Consider the following 19,932-nt stretch of genomic DNA (forward strand, 5'->3'; position numbering starts at 1 on the left):
AGGGTTAATAACACCCTATATCAGACTGATATTATAAGGGTTCAGCGTGTACTAGATTCATCTGTCGTGTTTCTGTTGAAAAAAATGACAGAAAACATTTGGAAAAAACGATCTGCAGTTCAAATTTCTCAAGATAATTAGAGTGTAATACAAATGACTAATTCTTTAAATAAGTTGCTATATCCATATCCAATTTCTTTTTCCTCTGTCTAACATGTGTACCAAACTGTAGGTGAACATTTCCTCTGTCTATCCTCACTGGTGCATTTCCATCAGACCTAATCTTCTGTAAACAAATGGCCATGCAAATATGACACTAACCAGAGACCAGCTGGAATGCCCTGCCTCTAAGCAACTACTTTCCACACCATGTCAGACCGGAAAAGATAAATTACTTTTTACGAATATAAAACTAGATGGTGAGATGTTGGAACCTCAGATGGGCTGATCCTGCATTAGGTCCTCTAATAAATGTCTTCTTACGCCACTACATGGAAGACATGCATGCATATTTCAACATATGTTGTTTCTGCACAGCTCCAGGCTGAAGAGTGATTTTTAGCTTTGCAGCATTTGCATGTGTCTCCATGAGTGTTCATCTAAGTAGGTTTTTGGTGGGGATTGTGGTGTTGAACATCCTGCACATAAATGCACTATGCATGTGTGGTTACAAAGCTAGAAGAGCAAAATAGCAAAAGTCACACTCACATGATTGGAAAAGCACTAATGGCTCTCACATACATGCATAAATTCAGATGCAACTTTTTACCAACAAACTCATTTTTATTAAATCAGTTAAAAATCGCTCTTCAAGGTAACAATTGCAGGTTCCCACTTTTAGAGTGTAGACCAGAATATCATTGAGTCTTAGGGATCTGGTCTTTTAACTTGTGTCAGTACTCAGAAAGCAACCACAAATACAGCCCAGAAACACCTTAACATTCACCTATAGCAGCCACTCATAAAACCTTCTGAGAAAGGAAATAAGCAGGAACTACATGATGATAATAATCATGGAGCCACAGATGTATTTTCAAGCCCACCTTTGTATTGCGACCTTTTTATCTGTTTGTGGTGGTTTTCCATTCACCAGGCTGGTTTTAGTTCTCTTAGCTAGGTATATAGTGCATAAAATGTCACGTAACCACAAGATACCAACAATCTGAACAAAAGGCTTCACAGAAATTATGGTAGATTACCATTCAGAAAGACCAAAGCATAACGTGGGCAAGGGCAGCATAACCTGGATCCTGTGCAGTGGAACACACAAATGTGGATTGATGAATCACCTTCAACCTGGTTTTCTACAAACTGACAGAAGGTCACCATCAGTGTTAGGCTCGTTACTCAAAAAGTGTAATTTATTACTCGTTACTCCTTTCAAGAGTAATATTATTACTTTATTACTCCCTGTCAACAGTAGTCTGTTACACTGCTCTTTATATTACTTTTCCGTTACACCCTACAAAATTGGTAATTGCATATTTCTCCTCAAAATTATGACTTTAATGTGCGACTTTGTGAATATTATGGTATACATGTTTAGTTTGTATTTCTTTAGACAGAATATTAATTAGACTATTAATTTTACACTGAATTATGCGATCTGGTAAGCATATTAGTGTCTTATAGTGCTGTCTCAGTGATCATTCGCTGCTCATATGTCACTCATATGGACCCTTTAAACAGACTGTGATGACGTGTAAAGTACATTTATAACACTATACTTTATATTATAATACCTTTGCATCAAACTACAAAAAAATTAACTACTAATTAACTAGTTTCTAATACAGCAGCTTTAGGAGTGATGAAAAAATGGACATCTCTCTCTTCTGAATGCCGTTATCAATCTCTTTCTATTTTTTCCTCTTTTTGAAAGTTGTGAAAACACTATAATGGAGTTTTTCTTTTGCTATTTGTGCAAATGAGAACACAAATATTTAATGTAATCTCTTATTCACCACTATAGAAGTTTACTCAACTATGATGACTTCCACTTCTGAGAAACCCGGAAATGTGAAAAAGGTCAATCACGTGTTCATAACCCGCCCTTCTCATCCGATGACAAACTTCATCTAAACTTTCCGTGTTGTGTTCCGTACATATAAACCCAGAGAAAAATTTCTACGCAGCTAATAAACACACAATTATGGCAGCATATGATTTGTATGTTATTTTCATGTGCGCTATTCAGCTATTTTTATAAGAATAAAGGATGTTTACATAAGAAATGCTAAGCAGGTGTAGCGATTAGCTTATTCTAAAATGCTACATTTCTGCCTCATCATGTGACCAAAATCCACAATGCATTGCAAATGGAAGTTATTACAAACACTCAACTGTGGTTTACAGTGAGTTTTGAGTAAAACCATAGCATCAGTCTCATAAATTGCCATGTGTAGCTTGATGCTAATTGTAGCTATAATTCACCTGTTACTCAGATACGATTATATTTAATGATGTATGTTGTCAAAAGAATTAACATAAGGTCATAAGAAAATGTTTTATTTTGTTTACTAAAATTATTTTTGATAATAGGTGGGTTAATGTGTACTGTGGGATCAAAAGGATTTCCCAGAGTAAAGTATTGTGTTCTTGTCATCTTTTCTCACAACAAAATCAAAGTATTGGCAATATTTCCAGCCAATGAATGTAAGCCTTTTTTTTCTATATTCCAAGCTAGCTTTCTGCAATGGCGGAGTCACGTTCAAAAGCGAGTCATGGGGATTACAACAATGAATGATTAAATGATTGAATTGTTGGATTTCAAATCAGTATGGGTTGAGGCAACAAAAATAATGTTGTAACAAGCTATTTTATGGTTGGTAACTGTAATGTTATTACTGTAATTTACTTTGCAGTTTAATTAATTAAAATGAGCTAAAGCAACATTTTATCACTATAACTATAATTTCATTTTGTTCAATCCACTAATATATTTAAAACTGAAGATAATCAATTTGCATTGGGACTACATTAATCATTTTTGTTGACATAACTAACCAGGCAGTGGATCTGTAGTTCCCAGCATGCTTTTGAACTGCATTAGGTGTTATTGTATGTGTTTTTGAGTAAAGGAAAGACATGTTAGTGTTTAATGTTCAGTTATCTTGGACAATTCAAAGAGTTTCTGTAATGCCTTTGAATGTTATGCTGAAGATTGGCTCTTGTGGTTAGGCTGTGAGCAGCTGTGTGTATGTGTATATGTATATGTGCGAGCAGCTATAGTTATTGTGTAAGTTGAGTTGCTTCACTCAGTGAGTAATAACTATACTAATGCCAGTACTGACAGCAGTCTCTACTTATTGTGCAGTATACATTGCATATAATGATGAATGAAACTGCACTCAAGTAGTTAAAATTGTTTAGTTAAACAATAAGTTTGTTCAATTAACTTAAATTAACTTCTCCACACAATTAGTTTTGGTAAGTACAATAAGAAAGAAAATTAAACAAATTCCTTTTAAGGGATATGTTGGGAGGAATGTGTTGATAGATCAGCAACACTTCTCTCAAACAACCTCAAACAAAATGAAGTGTAAAAACAGTTATGGATAAAATCCAACCCAGTCCAGAGACTTACCCTGACCCTAAAATCTGATCTGGTTATTGGGAAAGTTTTTCCAGGACCAACAATAATGTTGATTCAGGAACATGTCAGCATAATCTCATATAGGAGCATCATCTCATGGGAGTCATTGGATCTAATCCTGTAGTCATGGATTATAGACACTGCTCAACAATTTCAACAATGATTTCATGAACATCAGGATTATGTCAGATGTATTCCATTGTTTCTCCAGTCCCCAGATCTGACCCTTTCTGCAGCTTGACTGGACATTCAGCATTGGAATAAAGGCAGTCCTGCAGAAAGACGATTTCTCTTCCTCTTTTGTCTTCCATCTGGCAGTCACTGGCTTCCTCAGAGGACGACGTAGGCACCTGAGTTTCCATGGGGTCCACGTCTATAAATAGGATCTGTGCTCTAGGATTTTCTCTAGGTTTAATTCAATAAACTGCAGCAATCAGACACATCTGTGGCCTCCAATCCCTCCCACGAGCTGCGGCATGTGTGAAATGAGCAGTAAGTGGTTTACTGAAGGTTTCGGTGACCTACGAACTTAACTCCCTTGACAAGCATTAAATACCCCTCAGGGGGTTGTTTCCATGGGGACACAAGACATGTATCTCCACTGCATTTCTCATTGAGACAAATATAGAGAGATACACAGCACTTTATTGTATGCATTTAGACAAATTGAGGTCAATTGTATCTAATTCCTGATCCACTGAATTCTGGGCATTGTCCTTTTCAAAATGTAATGATATCAACATGAAACAAAAATTCACCCCATCCTATCTTTTTCTTAAATGCATTTTATAGATCTTATTGTGAACAATATCTTATAATTACCTCATAATTTAAAAAAAAAAAATGTCATAATTGTATCTTCAGATGAAAACAACAGAATTCTCTCTGGTGATGTATACTGTATGCAGGACTCATTTAGTCCACTTAAATCCCTGCCCTGCAACACTCGCATATATGTCAATATTCAGAAGAAAATTTTTCTTTAATTTTACATGGCCAAGGACATCAGTCTGCATGCAGTGAAATAAAGGTATAGTATTTGAAAACAGTTATCCTTTGAGACTGTCAGCAAATTAGAAATGACCTAAGAACTGACCTAAGAGGGTAACCAACCCCTTTGTTAATAAGCCAAGGTGACTGTCATGATTCTCCTGTTATTTATGTTTCAGAAATTTTATTTTGATATTCCTTTGTCTTGCTGTGCCTGTGCTCTCTTCCTGTGGTTTGTTCCTGTTTGTCTTCAGCTGTATCCGAAATTACATTCTTCAGTATGAGACAAAAAAGTATGTCCGACTTCACAGTACTCATATAAGAGTAGGCAAAAAGTACCCAGATGCACTACTACTTCTGGTGAAGTGTGCATACGATGGACACTTTACTATCCCACGAGGCCACGGGAGAAGATTTGTGAATGGCAGTGAAGAAACGCAACTGACACTGGTAGTTCAATGACAACAATGACATTGACAACATGGAGAATGTAGTACCTCCAGAATCTTTAGACATTCTACTAACTATATGTAACTTTGCAAATACATGTCAACTAACTCTCATTAGAGTATTAGTAGACTGTCTGCTTAATATCTGTTAACCCTAACCAAACAGTTTACTAATACTGTAATGAGGGTTAGTTGACATAGTTGCAAAGTTACATATAGTTTTTTATCCGCATATAAAAATTGATCCGCACACATATTTACAGCACATCAAATATGGTAAACGGAAGCTCAAGCATGCTTTTTTGATGCGTGAGAACCAGTCAGGTGTTTTCTAACATCACACAATCATGTTTAAGTTTCCGCAAGAATCAATGAGCTTTGATTTTGCGTATCAGAATTACGGTTTTGCTTCCGTTGACCATATTTGAGTGCTCTATGTATGTACGTTGATGAGATGATGATGAGAGAATATTAAAAATATATTCATTTGTGTTCTGAAGACTAAAGGAAGTCTTATAGGTTTGGAATAACTTGAAGGAGAGTAAATAATTTTCAGTTTTGAAAAACATGGAGAATGTACCTCCAGATTACATTCATACTGCACATATTCATACTACTGTATAGAGAACATACTTTTTTAGCAGTCGTGAACAAGTATTACTTGTTCAAAATATGTACCTTTGCAAGAGAGTAGCTATGCTATTTTGGATGCAGCCAGTGTCTCCATAGTTTCCCTTGATAGTTTCCATGATGACTAATCACCTTCACCTGTTCCTGGTTAGCCTCCTTAGCCAGTGTATTTATACCCTTGTTTCAGGTTAAGTTTACACGACAACGATGCAAAAAAACATGAAAAGTTTTTTCTTTGTATAGATGATAACGCTGTCAAATCGATCCCCGTTCACATGGATCTGCGAAAACTAAAAACACAGTATTATGCATGCCAGGTCAGTAGTTGACAATGTCACTTTGTAAAGAAAGACTATGTGTCTGCGCACATACAGTCTTTTTACATAGCGCTTGTGCCAAATGTGTATGCCTATACACTAAACACGTATTACGCATGTGCATGTGGTCACTGTTTTCACAGATCCACGTTTTCGTTGTTTACATGGGGATTATAACGAGATATAATTTTCAGGCCCCCAAAACACCGCTATCATGTAAATGACTGGCCAAAACGCATAAAAAGTGTTCAGTTTTTAGTAGAAAATGGTGTAAACAGCCCCTCAGTCCTTGTTTGTCAGTCGTTGTCTTTACTCTTCAGTTGTAAAGCTGTTATGTTTCTTGTTTCCCTGGTTGGATTATTGTCTATGTCTTCATGTTTGGATTACTGCCAGTGGCTTCTTGTTTGGATTATCTTTGTGTTTTTTTTTTGTAGGTTTGAAAAGGCTTAGAAGTATGTTGATGCAAAAAACACCTGCAACTTAGCAGATATTTGTATTTCTGTTGACGAGGAATCTTACTAAAGTCTATAGCGCATTCAAATCTGTTTTACTCACTCAAATTTGTATTAGCAAGTGAAGCAATTAAAAGTTTAGTTCACTCAAATATGGTAAACTGAAGCTCAAGCATGCTTTTTTGATGTGTGAGAACCAGTCAGGTGTTTTCTAACATCACACAATCATGTTTAAGTTTCCGCAAGAATCAATGAGCTTTGATTTTGAGTCTCAGAATTACGGTTTTGCTTCCGTTGACCATATTTTATATGTATGTACGTTGATGAGATGATGATGAGAGAATATTAAAAATATATTCATTTGTGTTCTGAAGACTAAAGGAAGTCTTATAGGTTTGGAATGACTTGAAGGAGAGTAAATAATTTTCAGTTTTGAAAAACTACAGCATGCCTCTAAGAATAGTTTTCCATCACAGTAAATATATCCGATCTACAAGAACACAAAAACTAATAATTTAGCGCTAATACTTTTAAAAGAATTTTGTTGACAAATTCCTAAGCTTTATTTTCTGGGTGAAGATAACCCAAAATCACTGGTTTCCAAAGAAGAGCTATCTTTTTATATCATCTAGTGCCAAAGCCAAAAAAAAAAAAAAATGCCCCACAATCAACAGAAACACACTAGGGGCTTGACATTTCCTGTTTTTCCCTTCCAGAAGAGGGCATTCCTGTTTCATTCTCTCAGAGGTGCAGTCCAAGTCAAATGCAGTTTCTGCACTTTTCATTCATTATTAAAATACCAGAATTACTTGTCCTTGTTCTTCTACTATGAGAGGAAATTCCCATGGCAGAAAGGGAGCTAAAATTGTTTCTAAAGTGACTTCATTAATAATTAAGCAAATTTACATAATAAGCTGAAAAAGTCAGAACAAGGCTAGAGAGAAGAAATGACAAAGTAATGTTGGAAAATTCTTGGTTCAAAACAAATAAACAAACAAAAAAAACTTTTTTTTTTTTTTCAACTTTTTCCATATTGAAATTAAAAAGCTCACAGTTTGGAGCATAGTAATAACACACTTGAGCACACCGGGCTCCTGTCTGAAGTTGTTCTATATTCACATGATCTGTTGTGACACAAAACACAGCTTTGCAATGTCTCCAATTTTGTCTCAATGTTCAGTAGGCTACTAAGAATTGTTTTATACTCTCACTCATTTTTAGGCCTTTTCATTAATTAATTAATTAATTTTAACCTAATATATACACCTCTTTACATGAATAGATTAAGTCATATGGCTTTATACAGTTTTAATTTGCATAAAATATTATACATATAAAATACAGTTTTATAATTTATGCTAATGTATAGCTATATTAAATAGTATTTTAAGCATTAAATGACGTAATAATGTTTGTGTAGCCTATTGTGAATGTTTGGTAGCCTACTGCATTAGGCTATTTAAGAATTACTCGCGAATCGACATTCACAAATTCTGCTACGGCTTGTAGTAGGCTATTAAAATTTACGATTCAGTTCTTCCTCCAGCAGAAGTTAATAAAGCAACGTAAGCATGTCCTAATTAAATATTCATTATCGAAGCATGTAGTCATAGGACTGTAATTCCGCTACCGGGAAGGCGCGTCTTGGGGGCGGGACTTACCAAAAACTGTGTGGCGTGCCCATCCAAGCGAACGTACCCGGAAAGGACGAATAGGCTATACAACATTAGCACAATTCATAATTTTACTCGAGCACAATCTATAAACAAAGTTCAACGGTCCAAAAAAGATAAAAGCGCAAATTCAACCAGACGGGTCTTATTTTTTGCTATGTATGTTCTCTAAATGGAGATCATCATGCTTACCAGTTACCACAGTAAACGGCATGATTTGATGGGAAGTCTTGACAGAATGTGCAAATAACCAAACACAAATAACCGATCGCTAATAGCCTATATTAGCCTACATAATAGCCAATTCTTCACAATAAATTAAAAACGAAAACAATTAGGCTATTCAATCCCTAATTGAAAAATCGTTTCTATCGTATGATCATTAGCCTATCAGTTGATAAATCTGACTATATAAAAACACAGACCAGCCTAAATAATCATGCACCAGATGTCACCCACATCACCATATGTATTCAGAATAGATGTTATTCAATCTTATAAAACTAAATGTCACCTTACCTATTCCAGGAGCTGAATAGATGAAGTACAGTGCAGAAGTGGAGAGCGAGAAGAGAAATAAAAGCCCGAGAAATGACCTTCTCCGAAATCTTATATGTGTCGGCATTATATAGAGAGACGGAGATATTCTTCTATATGTAGGCTATATAGGCAGATATGTCCCGTTAATAGACCCAGATGGAGAGTCCTAGCGCAAACACGCTGATTCAGGTCCGATCCCGAAATTTATCCAATCTAGAAGGTTCACTCGTCCTAGCAGAGTCTCATCATCTCCATCCCGTGTATCTGTAGCCTATGTATTGGTCAGGGACAGCGCGCGCACACACACACACTCACTCACTCTCACACACACCCTCCTGCGCGCTGCTAATGAATGGAAGCGCATTGGACTTGCGTTACGCACATATCAGGGCAATAAAAGGGACCGTCGGCAAAGGAGGGAGTGTGTGAAAATTACTATGCATGACTTTACATGATTACGTAACGGAAACGCTGCACTCATGGTCCACTTTCATCAAAGGCTGTAAAACCGACAGACAGGTAGGTTACAGTAGGCTATAAATGCGCGTATTGATCGCCGAGGGCTAATTTAATGCCGTGCGATATAATGGACCCATTAATGCATTTGGATATTATTTATAGTATGAGAATAGCTAAAAAAAAAAAAAAAAAAGTCACAAGAGCGATCCATCTGTCCTGATGAACATCGACACCGCAAATAGAATAGAACAGAGCTTAAAAAGAACATAAAATAAAATGGAATAGAATAAAACAGAACAATGTAGCCTATTAATATATATCAGTACTGCAAACTGAAGTGTGTGAGATCCAGTTTATATAGTTAGGATACACAAACACACACACACACACACACACACACACACACACACACACACACACACACACACACACACACACACACACACACAGTAAATCACGATCAGGTTGATCGTAAATATAAACACTAATGGCATGAAACCTTTCATACAAAGCTGATGCATCACAGAAATGCGCATTGTAGACACGCCCCCTTTTATGAACTATAACTCCCAGCACCCATCGCTGCAGTGTGTGAGCTCCAGCAGCTCAGTTTTTTTTAAAATACAATTGTTTTTTCCATACAACAATAACTCATACATTTTGTGGATAGTATAATATATAGACTATGTGAATATAAACACGCATATATACGTTTTTATGCCATTATTTATGCTTGAAAATATCCGGAGGGTAAAACTACAAATTAAAACTACATTTCCCAGAACTTCCGGGTATATAATGATGACGATATATTTACTCTGCGAAACATGGATTGTGGCGACATGAGTTTAATTTTGCGATTTTTCCTTACGTCTAATGATTATTTATGTTTATAAGCACGATGAGTGTCAGTAATCGAACTGCTGTAATCAGTGTGTTATTAATGATATTGACGGCTGATCTCGGGCGGTTTGCTGCGGCAGATGATCAGACACACAGTGAAGAACCTGCGAATAATAAAGCTGACAGTGATTTACTGGATCAGAAAACTACTGATGGACACGCAGAACAGCTGATCAGGTATTATTTTATCACATATAATCGGTTTGCTCGCTGTTTAACAGAAGAAAGAGTGAGTGGTTGATTGACAGCTGTGTGTAGCGTACAGTGGCAAATATTCAGTAACATATGTTAAGCATTACTATGTAAGAACAAAATATGACATAGTATCTGATGTTGAACATGAATATAGTAACCAGTATTATGGTGTATATGTCAAAGTACCATAGTATTACAACCTGATACGATCACTATACCACGATACTGCCACAGTATACATCTACCTACTGTCATGGTGTACGAATTACTTAATTGACTTAATCGTCTGTTACTTAATAATCTAGTTAATTAGTTATATGTGGATTAGTTAGATAGTTTTGTATGAGCATTTAGAAAATATCTATCTATCTAGATTCTAGATAGATAATATAGATAGATAATCTTTGAATAATATATTTCCATGGTGTAAATTAGGCCACTTTTTGTCATTGAGATATATCTTCATATTTTAAAGTTTCATTAATAATATGTACATTAAATCTGAAAAGTGATTATAAAGTAAACATTTTTAATAATATATTATGTAAAATAATATAAAATATATTCCTCTGACAGGTTAAATGACACAGAAAGCTCCAGCAATGACACTGTTCAAAGCACCACACCTGTGCCCAAGCCCACAACCCCTGAGCCTCCTAAAAATGAGCCCATCCTGCCAGTGCAGACGGGGGTCAAAGCCCAGGAAGAGGAGCAGTCCAGCGGGATGACCATTTTCTTCAGCCTGCTGGTCATTGGTGGGTAGCACCAGTTGTTTTAAAAGCAGAAATGATCTCAATGTGAGAATGATGCATGTTTCTTTTCTTTTAATAACTTAACTATATCAGAACAGTATCCAAAGCATATCAGTTCTCCAGGGTGTAGCTGCATTTCCTTATTGTTCATCATTGATGGACAGTGTGTGTGAGACAGTTAAAAGCTTAAAAGAAACACTAATTCCTCCAATGCGAGATGGTCAACTTTTTGAGGTTTTCACACAGTGTGGAAGATGATACATATAACATAACATTTTTGGCTAGCTGGAACATGAATGCAGAGATTTGCAGATTTTGATCATTTTAGATAATGTTTTGAATGATTAATTAAATCATAAAAATTAAAATGAATAAGTTGTGGCAGTTGTGGCCAAATGGTTAGAGATTCAGAAACTCGAAGGTCACGAGTTTGAGTCTCAGTACCGGCAGGAAATTTTTGTGGGGTGAGTGAATGACCAGTGCTCTCTTCCACTCTCATTACCCACAATTGAGGTGCCCTTGAGCAAGGCACCGAACTCCCATTCGCTCCCCGGGCACCGCAGCAGAAATGGCTACCCACTGCTCAATGTGTGTGCGTTCAATACTCACTGCTGTCTGTGTGAAATTGAATGGGTGAAATGCAATCAAATCTTATAAAATAATAAATTATTAATAATTTACTACCATTGTATGAATATGTATGTAATCCATAAAGAGTAACTGTAATCTAATTATGAGAATTTTAAAACTTAATATAATCTAATTACATGTACTACATTTCTGTACATGTAATCAGTTACTACCCAGCGCTGGAGATTTGCTTCCGTTCAGACACAGGAGCATCAGTGATTCAGGCATTTATGTTGGCCGATGGGGTCTGGCTTGCAGTTGGCATTCCAGTTCATTCCAAAAGTGTGTGGTGGGGTTGAGGTCTGGGCTTCAGGCAGGGTGGTCAAGTCCACCAGACCCAGTAAAGTGTGTCTATACAAGGGTATTGTCATGCTGGGATAGAAAAGGGTACTACCCAAACTGTTGCAACAAAGCTGAAAGCACACAATGCTCAATGTCAAGTCACCTTTATTTATATAGCACTTTAAACAATAAAGATTGTTTCAAAGCAGCTTTACAGTGATAATGGGAAAATAATTGATTCAGTGATGCAAACGGAATTAAATTCTGCTGTAAAGCGGCTCTAAAAAGACAATAGTGTCATTGTTCAGTTGAAATCAATTCAATGTTGATTCAGTTCTGTTCAATAACTGTGTAAAGATAATCAAATAAGGAATATTTGATGATGAGCCGTTGGATTCTTAATGTAATGCGTTACACCTTGGGTGTGCATTGTTTTCTAAGAATTCAACAGCCCAGAGTCAGTTATTCCGCTTATACTATGGTTACCACACCTCAAGACACTCAAGAGAATAAGGACATGTGAATTAGCCTACCTGAGTCTGTGCATCTCTCACAGCAGCAGTGTCTCTACTAATAGCGAAACTATAAGTTTATCTACCTCAAGAACCAGACAGTTATTACCTTGCTTGGTGAGAAATATCATGTAGCTTTTAAGTTGTTAAACTATTTTACTGATTCATTCATCAGAACAGCGCTGACAAAACGTTTCTGTGCGAGTGTGTGTCCTTACTATACAGTACGTGTGTACGTTTGAAAGAGAGCGAGAGAGCCGGAGAGAGGGACACAATAAAACATATTTTGTGGCTAAAACCATGACAATAATTTGTCATTTTCATTCTGTCATTTACTATATGTATTTGCTTGGTCAGTGTCCTTGTTTCTTTTTGCAGTTGTAGGCTGTAGGACCTATTAAAATAACTGAAATCATTTGGCAGTGATATGGAACTGCAATGCGGTCGAAACCTGCTTAGAACTACTTTAGCCGTGTGTTTCCCTGAAAATAATCGCACACCTTAGAACGTTGGTCAACCAATCAGATCATTCAGAGCTCTCAGCAGCATTCAGCAGCTCTGTAGTATAAGGTTAATTCATCTATAAAGCAGTTCTGATGATGACAGTGATGTCATCATCAGTTCAGTTCTCATCCAATAGTATCAGTGCAGTCCCCAACTAAGCAAACCAGAGGTGACAGTGGCAAGGAACCCAAACACCATCAGGTGACAGCATGGAGAAAAAATCTTGGGAGAAACCAGGCTCAGTCAAGGGGGCCAGCTCTCCTCTGGCCAAACGAACCAACATGGTGTGGTTTAATTCCTGGCTGCATGGCAGGTAAAATTGGAGATTGATATTATTCAGTCAGTATCAGTATTTCATCCAGTTCCTTCTGCTTGAAGATCAGGGTACATCACGCCGGCATATGGAGGGAGGAGAAGTTTAAGCTGGCCCTAGGGTCTGAGCAGAGGGCTTGTTTGGTTCTTGTGGTCTTTGCTTAAGGCATCTTTGCATGAGATCCGTCTCTAGGGCTCGTCTAGTTGACATGGTCTACGCTGACATTTAGGGTTGCGCTGTGGTCGTCTTTAGGTGTAGGTCCACCATCTACTCTGGATACAGACCAGATCCGGCTGACTACAGTAACCTCGAGATAAGGGTGTCATTATATGGTGAAGTAGAAGGTTTTAGATTTTATGACCGGTTAAGTATAGTGCTTCCTCCTTGTGCAGTTATCAGACCAGGGGCCGGTTGCATAAACCACTAAGAATAGTCTTACAAGTTAGTCATCGTTTTTTCCTTTTTTTTCTTTGAGACTGTTCATAACTTTTTTAAGTCAGTTACATAAAACATATCCTAATTTGATACTAAAAAGTAAGATTGACTGCTCCTTGACTAACTGCTAGTGGGTCATACTAGATCTAGGTCTTAATATAATGGCTATGTTTATGCAACTGGCCCCAGGCCACCCATTTGTCATTGAGTCTGGCTGATGGGAATATGTCAATAATAATAAAAAAAAAAATTCTTAACAGTTTACTTAAAGGGGTCATGAACTGCGTTGGTTTATTGTTTTATAATGTTTCCTGGGGTGCACTTATAATGTTAATATGATTTTACATCCAAAATTGTCATAATTTATAAATAAAAGGCATTTTTCCTACCCTGATTTTAGCCCTCTGGTTTGAACGCTCTGTTTTAAGGGGCGTGTCTGCTGTGAGAATTCAGTGTAAACGCCCACTGCTGTGATTGGCTGACATCTTTGCATATGAAATAGACAAGTATTACTCTCTCTTTTACTCTCTCTATACTCTTTCTTTATATAATTTAATCACCATTATATAATTATTTTCATCCTACTAAGAGAAACAAGGTTAAATTGAACGTTTAGTCACTGGTTTGATTTACTGACACAGACAAAGAACATCTGACTGTACATGAATCATTACATATCAGATAGGCATTCGAATTGACACAGTTACTTACATGTTGTTGCATTACTATCGAGTCCAGGCACTGCACAATATTTTGTAATCCTCAATGCTATGTTTATTGCTTGGTAGCTCGAACTGGTTTAGCACCACATATGTTACTTATGCGCAATTCGGTGGGCGGGGCTAAACAGGCAGTGCTGAAGTAGGCGTTGATCTTCTTCTGCAGAGACTGTGCTTGGTGCCCTTTGACGTCATAGATCCCCACTTTGTAAATCCTGTCGTTTGCTGGGTCTGGTGTCAATTAAATATTTTATTGAACTGTGAAGGAAGTTTTCAGCTCTAAAACTTACAGGATATTCTTAAAGTATGAAGACCTCTTATATGTCAAAAGCTCAAGGAAACTTGATTTCTCAGTTCATCACCCCTTTAATTTCTTAACAGTGTATTAAAAATTTTATCAAATATAAATGCTACTGTTCTAAAGTTTATAAAATAAATGCTGTTCTTTTGAACACTCTATTCATCATCATCATCATCATCATCAAAAAAAAAAAAAAAAAAAAATCCTGAAAAAATATATCACAGTTCTCAGCCACATAAAATCTGAAGCAGCACAACTGTTTTCCACATTGATGATAATCAGAAATGTTTCTTGAGCAGCAAATCAGCATATTATGATGATTTCTGAAGGAAATGTGACTGAAAACTGGAGTAATGATGCTGAAAATTCAGCTTTTTCCCTTTGCTTTGTGTATATATATAAAGCTTTCCATATATAAGAAATGGGATGGTTGGTGAGTCATCAGACAGTATTTCCTCCTCTGTTGCTAAGGGTTACACCTGGTTTTGTGTATCTGACACCACTGAATCAATGATGTCACAGTGAAACTCCTCATATGTTTTTTCTGTGTCATTTAAAAGCTCACAGGTTTCAAGTTACATGTTGATGTTTTGGGATTGGCCCTCTGCAGTGATGCGTCTCCCTGTGATGTCAAGTGTTAATGTTTGTGTTCGGTGTGCTGTATTTGTGTTTATGTTCCGGATAACTCCTCCTGAGTGTAGTCTTACATACTGTTCAGCTCAGTGTAAGACGAGGTCTCATGTTGGTCTTCAAACCTTGAATTTGTTCATAATATCTTCATAATGTGACACTGGAGGTTTAATCTATATTATCCATAAACTCTCTCTCTTTCCTTTGCATTATCATCAACATACACAGCGAAGTACTCAGAAACACTCATTACAACTAACAGTAAACAAACATATAAAGACCTTATGCCTTTTTGGGTGGCGCTTAATAAACTGGTACACTTTATTTCCGTAAATCCACTCAGATGAACTGTAATAAAGTGCTCTCACCTTCATTACTGCTGTATCCAGTATCACTCTGGAGACTGTAATTACAGCTTAAGCTGGATCACGAACAGTTTATACTTATATATCCTTGAGTAGCACATTTTAGCACAACCTCTGTTTTGTATTGTCCCTTTGTATTGATATTCGTTCACAAAGCAGTTCGGTGTGAAATGATTCACGCAGACATAAACAAATTTCGTTAGAATTGAGGGAGCATTTTCTTGGAAAACAAAATTAATCCACCTCGTGTTCAGCGGCTCAGATTTCAGGAGTAAATGGAGAGAGCTATGTGGATTAATCCATCCAGCTACAGAACACCTAAAACGCTAGGGAGACATTCTCGTCAGTGCAGCAATGGCGGACTGTGTACAACTCGCTGTGAACTCGCTTAGGGTGTTTCTATGTTAAAATGGCAGTATCTGTCAACATTCGTGGGCGGGACCTGTGGCTTTTGTGACATCACATTGCCAGGGATCTGGAAACGCCTTGTTCTGAGACACTGCTTATAATTTATGGGGAAAAAGGAGTGGTTGGATTTTTATCATTATAGGGTGGTTGTGTACACACACTGCCAACACACATTTATGTCCAAACACCATGCAAAAGTGAATTTTGCATAATAGGTCCCCTTTAAAGTAATATCTTCATAATGTGACACTGGAGGTTTAATCTATAGGTTGAAGTGTAATTATAAACCTGCACAGCACATTACTATGGAAAAAAGTGACACAGCACAATCAAAATTCATCTTCTCCTGTGTTACGACCCACTCGTTATAAGCCGCAACGAAATCAAATTTCCAAAAAAAGATTTATTAAGTCCAACAAATTATACAAACGAAAACAATAAACAGGGAAAAAAAAAAAATCTAGGGGTGTATCAGAAAGTAAAGAATAACAAAGGAATTATGCTACATGCCAGGTCAACACAAAAATGAGCCACCCCCGAGGAAAGCTCCCCAGAAAGTGCCCCTCTCGTCTAGAAATTCAGCGCCATTTTATACTGTTGGTAATTAGTGGGTATGAACCAATTAGGAGCCCCGCATATTACACCAATAGGTTTAGGCTGGGGACGTCACACCTCCCACTCCAAAAGGAGGTTCCCTGAAGAACCGACAAAAGGGAAAAAAAAAAAAAACAATTTTGCAATGCAAACAACAAAAGTTTAAATATTACAACAATACTCATCTCCATGCTCCCACTCCATTTCACTCCCGAAATCCTGGGCCCTAGGACAAAGAGAAGAAATAGAGAGAACGAAGAAGGATAGAGGGAAGAATTGAAAAAGAGAAAAGGAGAGAATTTTTTTTTTTTTTTTTTTTTTTTTTTTCGACACTACTGGAATCTCTTATGCACGAGAAAGAGCATCGGACTATCAAGTTATCCTTGCCACGGATGTGTTTAATCTGCAAGTGAAAAGGTTGTAAAATTAGACTCCATCTCAGAATTCTTTGGTTCTTACCACGCATTCGATCTAAAAATGTTAATGGGTTGTGGTCAGTGTATACCACAATAGGACCGCAGACTGAACTCAAATAGACCTCGAAGTGTTGAACGGCTAAAACAAGGGCTAAAGCCTCCTTTTCCACTGTCGAATACATTTTCTGATGATGATTGAACTTTTTTGAAAAATAACTGACCGGATGCTCAATCCCATTTACATCTTGCGAAAGAACAGCACCAGCACCGTACGCGCTAGCATCAATAGCAAGGAGGAAGGGTTTTTCAAACTGTGGCGACTTCAGCACAGGAGCATTGGCTAGAAGAGACTTAGCATTTTCAAAGGCACACTGACACTGTTGTGACCATTTAAAAGACGTCTTTGGGCTTAACAAATCGGTCAGAGGGGCAACAACAGTCGCAAAGTTCCGACAGAAGCCTCTGTAATAACCTACCATCCCAAGAAAACGGCGTAACTCGCGACGGGTAACTGGAACAGGAAAACTACAGATAGCTTCAACTTTAGCGCTGATGGGTTTTACACACCCCCGACCAACTACCTTACCCAAGTATGTCACGGTGGCCTTGCCAAATTCACATTTGGCAAGATTTATAGTCAGGTTAGCCTCAGCCAAACGCTCAAAAAGCTCTCTAATTTGTGCGAGATGTTCTAACCAAGAAGAACTGTACAAAACGACATCATCCAGGTAAGCTTCACATCCCCTCAACCCAGACAGCACTCGATTTACTAACCGCTGAAAAGTAGCAGGAGCATTTCGAACTCCAAAAGGCATAACTGTGTACTGTAGAAAACTATCAGGTGTAATAAAAGCAGATAGTTCTTTAGCACGTGAGGTCAAGGGCACCTGCCAATAGCCTTTTAGAAGATCGAATTTACTAACAAACTGAGCAGAGCCCACACGATCTACACAGTCATCGATTCTGGGAAGAGGGAAACAATCAGGTTTTCTCAAAGAGTTAAGCTTCCTGTAGTCAGTACAGAAACGATAGGAATGATCAGATTTACTCACCAAAATGCAGGGAGAGCTCCAAGAACTGAAACTAGGTTCTGCTAAATTATGAGCAAGTAAATAATCCACCTCTTTCTGAAGCAACTTCCTTTTTAGAGGATTTACACGGTATGGATGTTGTTTTACAGGTTGAGCCATACCAACATCAATGTCATGTTCAATGACATGAGTTCGGGTAGGAACATCAGAAAAGAGTGAGGGGAATGAACTTACCAACTTAATTATATCTGTCCTCTCTGGTTCACACAAATGAGACAGATAACCGGCTAAATTAGCTAGAACCTCAGAATTGTTGAGGCGCCCTTCCACTTCTCCCCGAGAAGGACCTTTAGTCTCCTCCGGATCGTCAACCACATCTACAGATACTGTAGAGACACTCGGATCTAGAAGTTCAGTAGTTGTCACAGCAGCAATAGACAGAGAAGGTACAGGAGTCACATATGATTTTAATAAATTAACATGACAAACCTGTACTTTCTTTCTACGATCAGGCGTGTTTAAAAGATAGTTATTGTTAGAATAACACTTCGCTATCGTATAAGGTCCAGTGAACCTAGCATGAAATGGACTACTCGGAACAGGTAGCAAAGCGAGCACTTGATCTCCTACTTGGAAACTTCTGGACTTAACCTTACGATCATACAACCTCTGCATCTTTCCTTGAGACTTACCTAATTTTCGTAGAGCAATAGCTCTGGCTTCATAAAGTCTGTAACGAAAACTACTCACATAATCCAAGACATTCTCGGGTGGATCAGATGTTTTCCATTCATCTGCCAAGACAGCAATAGGGCCCCTGACAGTATGTCCAAACACTAACTCATTTGGGCTAAAACCTGTGCTCTCTTGAACAACCTCATGAATAGCTAACAGCATCCAAGAAAGTCCATCCTCCCAGTCACAATCAAGTTCAACACAATATGATCTCAAGAGTGACTTGAGAGTCTGATGGAATCTTTCCAGCCCTCCCTGACTCTGAGGCTGATAGGCACTCGAGATGTTGTGTTTAACTTTAAGTTGTTGCATAGCTTTAGAAAATTGTCTGGACATAAAATTTGAGCCCTGATCAGACTGAATGGTTTTTGGGATGCCAAAGACAGACATAAAACTCACTAAAGCCTTTAAAATTGATTTAGTTGTAATCGATCTCAAAGGATAAGCTGCAGGATAACGTGTAGACTGGCACATTACAGTAAGTAAATAAGCATGCCCAGCCGTAGATCGTGGTAAAGGACCAACGCAGTCAACGATCAAGTGTTCAAAAGGAGTGGTGACTACTGCAATGGGCTGTAAAGGAGCTAAAGGAACCTTTTGGTTTGGCTTTCCAGTCATTTGACAGATGTGACAAGACCGTATATAGTTAATAACATCCCTCTTGACTCTAGGCCAATAGAATTTCCTCAGAATTCTATCATACGTCTTCCGTACCCCCATATGACCAGCAAGGCCCTGATGTGACAGCTGTAGGATGGCCTGATGAAAAGTACGTGGAACTACAATTTGGATCCTAGGATCAAGGAAAGTGTCAAGACTCACAGGTTGTCGTCTACAAAGTAATCCATCTTTAAAAAAATAAAAAGATGAAGTCTCCTTTCCTCCTCCAGCAGCCAAGGAGAACATTTCTTGAAGAGTTTCATCTGCATGCTGTGCTGATATTAATTCTTCTCGAGTCACACTATAAAGTGAAGATGAAGGACAAGTGTTAACATGGTCGTCACACATTAATGGACTTTCAAACATGGAGTCAGACATATTCATCTTATGTTCACCATCAGACGGTAACTCATGCATAGGGTTCACATCTTCAACTTCAGTA

The 19,932-nt window shown here is 37.6% G+C and overlaps 2 protein-coding genes across 2 annotated transcripts in view; one reads left to right on the forward strand and one right to left on the reverse strand.

Annotated features, from left to right (window-relative positions):
* The window catches only part of b4galt5 (UDP-Gal:betaGlcNAc beta 1,4- galactosyltransferase, polypeptide 5), a 30,960-nt gene extending 21,975 nt beyond the window's left edge, over positions 1–8,985 (reverse strand). The window contains exon 1 of the mRNA XM_048177609.1: positions 8,626–8,985. Coding sequence (XP_048033566.1) covers positions 8,626–8,731 — 106 coding nt within the window. The 5' untranslated portion in view covers positions 8,732–8,985. The remainder of the gene's footprint in view (positions 1–8,625) is intronic.
* An 850-nt stretch (positions 8,986–9,835) lies between these two features.
* The window catches only part of slc9a8 (solute carrier family 9 member 8), a 67,140-nt gene continuing 57,043 nt past the window's right edge, over positions 9,836–19,932 (forward strand). The window contains 2 exon segments of the mRNA XM_048177531.1: positions 9,836–10,185; positions 10,780–10,958. Of these exon segments, the coding sequence (XP_048033488.1) occupies positions 9,992–10,185; positions 10,780–10,958 (373 nt within the window). The 5' untranslated portion in view covers positions 9,836–9,991.

Source organism: Megalobrama amblycephala, linkage group LG24, assembly GCF_018812025.1.
Source record: "Megalobrama amblycephala isolate DHTTF-2021 linkage group LG24, ASM1881202v1, whole genome shotgun sequence".
NCBI classification, from domain to species: domain Eukaryota; kingdom Metazoa; phylum Chordata; class Actinopteri; order Cypriniformes; family Xenocyprididae; genus Megalobrama; species Megalobrama amblycephala.